This window comes from Acinonyx jubatus, chromosome D1 (assembly GCF_027475565.1).
Source record: "Acinonyx jubatus isolate Ajub_Pintada_27869175 chromosome D1, VMU_Ajub_asm_v1.0, whole genome shotgun sequence".
NCBI lineage: Eukaryota > Metazoa > Chordata > Mammalia > Carnivora > Felidae > Acinonyx > Acinonyx jubatus.
The window spans coordinates 12958024-12967763 of NC_069390.1; the positions used below are offsets into that span (position 1 = coordinate 12958024).

The 9740-nt window shown below is 51.8% G+C and overlaps 1 protein-coding gene across 1 annotated transcript; it reads left to right on the forward strand.

The window, feature by feature from the left end:
• Positions 1-2995: 2995 nt before the first annotated feature.
• Positions 2996-6958, forward strand: LOC106979539 (proteoglycan 3). The gene is made up of 6 exons (XM_015077425.3): positions 2996-3047; positions 3373-3513; positions 3940-4253; positions 4934-5065; positions 5878-5989; positions 6787-6958. Exons 2-6 carry the CDS (start codon positions 3453-3455, stop codon positions 6843-6845), a joined length of 678 nt encoding a protein of 225 aa, XP_014932911.1. The 5' UTR covers positions 2996-3047; positions 3373-3452; the 3' UTR covers positions 6846-6958.
• The last annotated feature ends 2782 nt before the right edge of the window (positions 6959-9740 follow it).

The following is a 9740-nucleotide window of genomic DNA, read 5'->3' on the forward strand; positions in this document are numbered from 1 at the left end:
AGCTGCCCACCATACAGTATACTTTATAGGATGCATGCTATATGTCCACAAGAAACATTTTTTAAAAAGCAAAATTAATGAAATAAGAGGGCTTACATCCCCAAATATGGGTTTGTGTGTCATTTCTCATCTCCAACAGGATGTTGACTAAGTTCTGTAAAGCCAACTTGCTTACAACAGAATCCCTGGAGTTCCTTACACCATGCAAAGCCCAGGGCAGGAGCCCAATCAACACTCGGTGCTTATTTGTTGATTAGGGTCACATTTCTAGTCCTGGTTTCCTGACAAGGGCCACCTCCCAACCCCACGTGCCAGGCAATGTTCTGGGAGCTTTATTAAAGGTGGTCTTATTAGATGTAACGTCCTGTCATGAGCCTCCACTCATGAGGATGAGAAGACCAAGCCACAGAGAAGCTGACATTAACTCATGATTCCAAGACACGTCACACTACACTGCCCCTCAAGATAGAGACACCTACCCTCTGCGCAGTGTGGGGCTGGGCTGAATCTTGAGACAGAGTTTGAAATCCCTATGAATATAAATGCAAACAGCAAGCCAGAGCATTGGAGTCTCATGGATGATGAACATGTTGGCCACACTGGGGCTAACACAGTTGGGCATATCAAAGAAAGCGAGGGTGTGGGAGTCAAACAGATGAGGGTCACTTCTTAATAGTTGTGTAAATTTGGGCGAGTAATTTAACCTCTCTGAGCTCGTGCAGTAGATATGTAGACTAGAGAAGGCAATACCTAATTTTCAGGATGATTGTAAAATTAATTAAGTAGGACCATAGATATAAAATCCTTAATGAAACATAGTCTTTGGTCCGTGGTGGACCTTCAAAAATATTATTTCCAGTTTTAAATCAGACAAGCTTCACTGTGGTCAGTGAGGAAGGAGGTCATTGAAGTCAATGGAATGTCTTTGCCCAGGGTTTGTGTGCAAAGAAAATAGGGTCAACAGGGAGAGGGGTAAGTCATAGAGAAGGGAGGTCAGTGAGAGGAGGCAGAAGGAAGGCAGTTTTGGGGTGGCTAAGAGGCTGGAAGGCCTGGGTTTAGGCCTGTCTCTGACTTGCTGTGTCTTGAGCTCTCTGAGATGCCGTTTCCTCATCTATGAAATGGATATTCAAATTAAATGACACACATAAAGCTTATCATGGTGCTGACTCATGGAACTAGCCGACTTTAGTGGTCATCCCAAACACAAATGAAATGATATCCCTGGCCTGGGCCCCGGATGAGTAAGAAAAATGGAGAGAGGGTCTAGCCCTCCTACTAAGGAGGCCTCAAGCTCAAAATCTGGAGACCAGGTTTTTGGGGGCCTGGAATTGGTCCGTCCATCCCCCAACCTCCAAGACAGGAAGAGAAGCTGAGAGTCAAGTCCGTTGGGCCGGGGAGATAATGGCCAAGACCGTTACTCTGCAATTGGGTGCAGAAATGAGCTTTCAGATACTTCTCCATTTGTAGGTACCCTGAGGGAGTGGAGGAGGAGAAGGACCCAGGCCTCTTCACCTTCTGGGTTACCTGTCCTTAGTGCTTTGAGTACTGGAAGGCTGGAATGGAATCCAAGAAACAAATATGCATGGCCCAGCTAGGATGTCACAGAGTTGAAACACCCACCCTGACAAGTCTTCTAGCTCTTGGCAGTGATATCCAGCTAAGTCAGGGCTCAGCACTTGTTGGCCTTTCCCTGTGTTGCACTGAATTTGGCTGGAGCTTGATTGATTAAAAATTTGACACTTTGTTCTTCATGGATTTTTTGGCATTTATTTTGATGTTCACAAAAGATTATATTAAAATACTGTTTCTCTTGGCCACTGAATTCTTTAGTGCCCTCTTAAATTCCACATCTGAGGCAAGTGCCTTGTTCACTTCCCCTAGTCGAGACCCTAGTGGTGATAGAGAGTTGGTGGGAGATGGGGAGTGGGGGTGGGGAGGAGGGTGGCCCAGGGTGTCTGAATGACTCTGCATGAAACTTTCCATTCCAACTGCTGCCCCCTTGCTGGAAGATGAGCCTTGAGATTGGACAACATGGCATGTTCTAGATCAATGAACCTCAACTGGGGCAAGTTAGTTCCCCAGAGGACATCTGGGAATATGGGGAGACATTTTTGATCATCATGACTGGGGAAGGTGCTGCTGACATCTAGTAGGTAGAAGCCAGGGATGCTGTTAAACTTATGATGCACAGGACAGCCCCCCACAACAAAGATTTGGCTATATATAGTGATAGAGCAAAGGTTGAGAACCTTGATCTAGATCCAGAGCATAAAAGAATGAGCGTAAATTTTTCACACATTAAAGATGGAAAGAGAGAGAGAAACGGGGGGGGGGGGAGAAAGAAAGAAAGAGAAGGAGAGACACAGACAGAAAGCGACAAAGACAGAGACACAGAGATGGAGAGACAGAGAGACGGAGAAGGGTTTTGAGCCAAAAAGACTTGCAAATCCCAGTTCTCCTGTTACGTGTGCAACCTCGACAAGTTGCTTTCTCTCTCTGAATCTCATTTTTCACATCTGTGAAGTAAGGATAACCATACATAAGGTGAAGGTGAGGATTCATGGATGTGATGCATTTAAAGTACCTAGTCCAGATAAGTGATCAGGAGGGCAGAGGCTCCCTTGGCCAACCACCTCTTCCCCACATGCTCTCCCAGATTCCTGGGATTCCCTACCTCATTAGCTGGGATATTCACCAGAGGAAGGCTGCTCCTGGGATTAAGGGGTATTGTTCAGACTGGGGCACTTTAGGGGTGGTAATAATGCCTGGACAGTAGTCACCTGGGGTGTTTTGGAACACACTGGGGCATCTGGGTGCCCACATATGGAGCAGGCCTTGGGAGATAGGTCTCTGGAGTCCCAGCAGGCATCAGGGCTCAAGGGTGAGAGGACTGAGCAAGACTTAGTCTTATCAGCTCCACTGCTCCCCACCCTAGCCTGAAGCAATCATCCTGGCCTCTTCCCACTTCCCCAGATGCCCAGTATAAGAGCTGCCTCTGGGTCCCAGCAGCTAGGAGCACTGAGAGTGGAAGCCTCAGACTCCTGGAGGTGAGTACTTGACCCAATATGGCATGCACCTCGGAAGCCTGTCCTCAGGCCACCATCCTCTCCCCTCATTCCCCAGCATCAATGACAGTGGCCCTGACTCTGAGCAGGCTTATTCCTGCAGGGGCAAGGGTCTGAGCTAAGGGCCGTTCCAGGGAAGCGGTGATGGCACTTTCAGAAAAAGGGACTTTTGTACTTGAGCTGACACCCCATGTCCTTTTCCTAATTCTCCAGCTCAGGGTCTGTTCCCCAGGGGTTGGGGGAAGGGAAAGAATGCTCTAGTTTGTCCCTTAATCAGCCAGTTAACAAGAATTTTGTCTCTTCTAAGTGCCAAGAGCTGTGCAGACACACAGGACACCCACAAGGAAGGAGGTTGGAGTTGTGTCCCCATCCCAAACCTGAGTGGATATGAAAGGCCCACTGCTCCTGCCCCTTCTCCTGCTGGGGACAGTTGCTGCTTTCCATCTGGGTAAGCATCTCCTTCTTGTCTTACCAATCTTTCCCTTTTCTCCTATTTCCTGTATGGTTTTTTTTTTTTTTTTTTTTTTTTTTTTTTGCCTCATGGGGCCAGGGCCACAGTCACCCCTCTCCAGTTGACCCAGCCCATCTCTGATCAGCCATCTCCTCAACTTAAAATCCACCCACCTGTGAAGATGAAGGTCTTTTCACAGGTGCCTCCACCCACCCCCACAATACGCATCTCGGTGCCAGCCAGAAGTTAGCATCTCATCCATTTGTGCCTATGACCCAAATGTTGTCTCCTCACCCAACACCAAGGAGATCCAGGATTAGCTCCAGATGGCTCTAGGAAGGTTCAAGTAGGGCCTTTGGCATTGTCCATGGTCCTGGAAGAAAGGAGACCCAGAACTGACAGCAGGTTACCTCTCCTTCCCAGAGAATTCTGCCCGCAGTCCGGACAGCCATGAGATACAAGTGGATCTGAGTCAGAATCTGGAAGGTTCAGGGGAGCAGGGAGGAGACCTGGCTCTGACTGATGAGATGATTCAGTCAGAGGGAGAGGAGGCCAAGGCTTCCAGCTGTCAGGTCACATCTGAGGACGGGGAGGCCATGGATTCGAACCTAGCTGCCCTAGACAAGGACTTTCAGTGCCCCAAGGAAGAAGACGTAATTCGAATTCCGAGCAGTCCTGGGTGCAAAACCTGCAACTTCCTGATGGTGCGGCAGGCCCAGCAATTTGAATGTGCTCAGGTAAGTGGCAGGGAAGCTACTGTGGAGGACTGGGGTGGGGGTGGGGGGAGGAGAGACTCGATTCAACCTTCTGTTCCCTTTTAGATGAGTGGTTCTCAAAACCTAGTGTGCGTCAGAATCCCCTAGAGGTCTTGTTAAAGCACACTTCTGGGTGAGCAAGTCTAGGGCGGGGCTTGAGAGTTTGCATTTATAACAAATTCCCAGGTAATGATGGTATTGTTTGTCTGGGGGGCGGCACTTTGAGAACCACCGATCTGGAAGGAAGGCTTTGGTATCAGAGACGCCTGCGTTCGAGCCTGGCTCTGACTCTCATGGGCCGTGTTACTGGGCGAGCCACTCCACCTTTCAGAGCTTCAGAACCTTCATTTGTAAAATGGAGATAAACAGTACCAACCCATTGGCGTTGTGGTGGGGATTAAATGAGATAATACGTGGGGAGTATTGGGAATAGTCTCGGGGTCACTAAAACTCTCCACAAACGGTAGCTATGACTATTCTGAATATTCGTAGTCGTTGCAAAAAGTTCCTCACAACACAAAAGGGAGCCAAACATGGGATTGAGAGGGGCAGACAGGTCTCTGATTTCTGACCTGAAAAGGGATGAGAGGCTCTGTCCTGGAGACCCAGAGACTTGAGAAAAGCCAGCGAATTCTCTACCCTCCATTTTCTTCTTTCTGCAGAGTATCTGCAGGAGGTGCTACCAAGGCAACCTCATCTCCATACACAGCTACAACTTAGATTATCGCATCCTCTGCTCAGCCAGAGGACTCAATGAAAATGAGGTCTGGATTGGAGCCATCAACCGGGGCTGGGTAAGTGGGGCACCAACTTCGGGGGACAGGAACTTCTTTCTGATTGCCTCAAAGGAGCCTCTGCTGGCGTCTAGCCTCACCTCAGCAGCTGAGATGACCTTGAGGCAGCAGGCCGTGAAGTGAGAACCGATGATGGTGGGCATCTGGTCTCAGCTCCTTGCTCAGTGACTGTGTGCTTGTAGCCTGAAACGTGCCCCCAGTGGACATATATACACCAAAGAACTTGGCAGTTGCTGTAAATCGGGGTTCCTCCCTCCCTCTGTGTTCTCACCTTCCCCCAGAGCTGGCTGTTGAACATTTACCAGCGCATCACTGGAGTCAGGAGACAGGCTCCATGCTCTGCTTAGTCACTTACTAGCCGAATGACTTCCTCGGGGCCTCAGTTTCTTTATCTCTAGAAAGGGGCCCTTCTTCTCTCAAGGCGGGTCTGGGGTCGTGGATAAATGAGTACCATGATGCTCGCTGCTCAGGTGTGGTCCGTGGACCAGCAGGGGCAGCAAACCAGGTAGCTTGTTAAAAATGCCCAATCTTGGGCCCTACCCCAGACCTCCTGGATCAGAATTGGCATTTTAACAAGATTCCCGGGAGATTTGTATGCACAGTAAGGCTTGACAAGCCTGCTCTGTGCGACAGTTGGGAGTCCTGGTTGCTCTTGCCTTGTCATGGCCTGCAAACCCTCAAGGATGGGTCTCTAGGGTATCTGGCTCCCCGCTGGGTGGGCAGTGAGAGGAGAAAGGAATACTCAGCATTTTCTGGAGCCCCTGGGTCTGTCTCTCTGGACATCTGTACTCTTACCCAGTCTATCACTTTAGTTCATGAGCCAGAGCTTTCAATGGACCGATGGGAGCTGCTGGAATTTTGGATACTGGGCCTCAGGGCAGCCTTTCCAAGGGCAAGGCAACTGTGTGACCCTGTGCACCACAGGTGAGGGGGACTGGGGCCACGGGAAGGGGAAGGGGAAGGGGAAGGGGTGGGAGTGGAGAGGTAGACTCTTACATACTGTCCCTTTGAGTTACCCCAACACACCTCCCCAAACTCACACCTTCCCCCGGCTGGGGGGACATGTCCTCTGTGAGAAGGGCCGGAATGTAGGGATTCCTCAGAGCAAACCCAGGTGATGGGGAGCCCTGTCTGGGAGCTAGCTGGAGGCTTTCCACCTTCACTGACAGAGCTAGGCTCAGGGCCCGGGGACTGCTTTCCTTGCTCTGATAGGCGGAGTGACTAATGTGACAGATGAGAGTAGCAGATGTGAATGTAAGATATGGACGAGGGACCAAAGAGAGATGTGGGAATGAAGGCTGGCTGACAGATAATTCGCCAGCTCGGAACAGCACGGATGCCAGATGTGAGGGAGCTGGCACCACGGCTGAGACCGCATGTGCTGGAGTAAGACGGTAGCCATCCGCCTCCAGCTCTGAGACCCAGGCAGGTTATGACCCCCACTAAGCCTCAGCTTCCCGATCTGTGAAATGGGGGTGAGGGCAGCACCCACCTGCTGGCGTCACCGTGAAGATGAAACGGAATAAAGCCGTTAGCAGCACTCTCCCCGCCCCCTCCCCCCGCCCCGGGGGAGAAGAATCACGTTAGCTGGTGGGGACGCGTGGGAACCACAGCAGCCAGATCATAACCCCGGCGGGAACCTGGATCCGGACCCGTATGTGGTGCCTGAGGAGGGGAGGACGGCCACGAGCGGCTGACGTCACTGTGCTTTCCGTTGCTAGGTGGTCACTGGCGGCGCACTTCATGCCAAAGGCGTCTGCCCTTTGTCTGCTCCTACTGAGCCCGTGGCTGCGGAGCCCCTGCCTCGGATCCCCCGCCCTTCGCGCCCCCCGCCTGGCCTCTGCGCCCCAGCTCTGTCCCCCAGCCTCTTCTGGCCATAAACCCAGACTTCCCACAGCATCTCCTGACTCCGTCTCTTTATTGCCCACGCTGGAGGGCCCCGGGTGGGCGCGGGGTGGCCAGGAGGAAGGGCGGCCGGGCTCCGGTGGGGGTGGGTGGTGGTGGCCGGTGGCCGAGCCCTGACTGGGCGGTGGGCTTTCCACCACCCTTCTCGGCCGGGCCCGGATTCCACCCCCACCTCCCCCGCTCCCCCAGGCTCTGGGGGTTGGCCTCATTGGTGCCGTGGGAGACGGGCCCTCCTGCTTTGTTTGGATCCGGGATGGGGAGCAGGGTGGGGTGGGAGGCGGGTGGCTTTCCAAGGTGGAGGCGATGTCGCCCATTGAAGAATTGAGGTGTACGTGGGGTGTGGTGAGAGTCCACCGGGGTAACCACGTGAGAGGGAGGAAGTCTCACCTAGGCCCCCTGCTCCTCTAGACCCAGGTCTTCCTGGCCTCAGATACTGGCCCCTACTTTGTATTCTCCCAGCCACCAGCGTGTGAGTTCACAGTCCCCAACTTCTGAGATGTGTTCTCCTCTCTATTCCCAGGTGTGTCCCCTCCCCCACTGCAATTCCCTCTCCCTCCTCCCCATTCCCAGCTTACCTCTGGAGAGGGAACACATTCTTAGGAGGGAGCTGCTTCCACCAGGAGGGCCTTGGGGGCAAAAGTTAGAGAGTCTGGTGGCCATGCGGCTCCCATCCTGATTGCACAGCCCGGGGGCCCAGCTTCTTTCCCTCACCTCACTTCCTCAGCCCCTGGGGACACCTAGCCAGAACATGTTGCATCTCCAGGCATGATGCTGGCCTCCGGGAAGGATCTGGGCTTGAGAAGCAGGAAGCTCGACCTGGGACTGGGCATTAAGAGGGCAGAGAGCCCAGGGTTGTTGGAGGGGTGTGGTGGAGAGAGACAGAGAGAGAGAGAGAGAGAGGGAGAGGAGAGAATGGAGACAGAGAGAGATTGAGGGAGATAGATAGAGGATCCACTTATATGCTTCTTGGGGTATAGCTCTACATGGGGTGCAGGGAGAATGTACAAGTATTTTTGTAAGTGCCCAGCTACACGTGTGTATACGTATCTTGGTGTGTACATGAGTCAGTCTTTGTATATCTGTCTTTATCTGTGTATACGTGAATCTGTATTTGTAAATATATGCATAAATCTGTATGAGTCGGTGTATATTTGTGTGTGGAGTGTGGGTATATTTTCAACGTCTCTGTATATTTATGGATATGTCTGGATGTCTGTGTATCTCTGTATAGCTTTGCACCCTTACATGCCCGATTCTGCGCGTGCATGTGTATGTGGGTACTTGTACGTCTTCGACCCATATGTTTGTGAGTGTGTATGTATGTGCATGTCTGCCATACCCGTGTACAAGTCTACGTTTGTGTGTGTCCGTGTGTATCTGTTTAGGCACGTGATGGGATGCAGAGCTTCAGGAACCAAAAGCACAGTATTCTCAGATGTGCTTTGGTTCTGAAGGTGCTGGAGTTAATGGCATAGGACAGGAATGGAGAACCACAGGAGAAGCGGAAAAGCAGAAGGTGGGTCCCCTGAATATCAGCAGGTCCCTGGCAACCGGATAATGAGCCTGGGCGTTGCGATGGACGTCACCGATGCTGGACCCAGGGACTACCTGTAGGTACCCGTCTACCTTAGATAGACATCAGGTAGGAAGCTCCTAATCACAGCATTGTTGGTCTTCCCAAGGGCAGAGAAAGGGGGCTGCCTGGGGGCCAGATCCCCACCCAAATCCTTGCCTTGCATACTTCAACAAGCTAATTCTTGATGCTCAGCTTCTAAAAGAACCATGGAATGTGGCTGTGGGTGGTGGGAAGGATGGTCAGCAAGAGAAGCTTTGCATAGGGAGCTCTGGGTCCGCTATTTTGGCTGAATGGCAAGCTCCCTCTTATCAGCCTCCACTTCTCTCCTTGATGGGGAATGAGCTGTAGCCAATGCCAATTGCCCAACATGTTGCCAGGCAATATGAGAGATAGAGGGAGGGAGGGGAATGGAGAGGAGCTCAGATCCTTGCAGACTGAAGCTTGCTTGAGGCATGATAGGGTAGATAAGCTACCCCTCAAAGGTCCAACACTGTCAGTTAGTGGGCCTTAACTTCAACAATTATATATTCATACCTTTGGATGTTTAAGGCCTTTCCGTCTTGAAAAGCCCTTGATTGAAAAAGCAAATACTGTCGGGAGAAGAAACTCCCGAGAGTGTTATCTATTAATCCGTCTGGGAGGTTGATGGGTAGCTTGCAGAAAACAAGGTTTTGTGAGAAGGAACACAGAAGGGAAGGAGGTGTGTAACTGTCAGCGGCCATGGGCTGGGAGGGTTGTGGAGAAGAGAGGCCATTAAAAGTGGGGATAATGAGGCAGAGGGTGGTGTCTTCACTGTTTCCTCTTCCTGAGGACCCAGGAAGGCTGTTCCCCAGTATTCCTTGCGGTGAAGTTGAGGTCTTAGTCATGCTGGTGAGCCTGGCCAAGGCAGTGTGGTTGGAAGTGACATAAGCCTCTTCCGGGCCTGGCCTTTCGATGGTCCATGAGCCTCCAGGTCCCCCTTCCCTGCCGCTCTTGACCTGGGCGCCCATGTGTCTGGGCACACCCACCAGGTGGAGGGAGGGGGCTGTCTGACCCACTCGGTTCTATTAAATCACGAGGTTTTGAGGTTTTCTGGTTCCTGCGGCCTAGACGCCTAGTTTAGCCTGACACATAGAAGGCGCCAACAGATTTCCTGGGTTTTCTCAGCTGTGGCACGGAAGTCAACCTTGCAGACCCTGGAGTCCTAATGCTCGG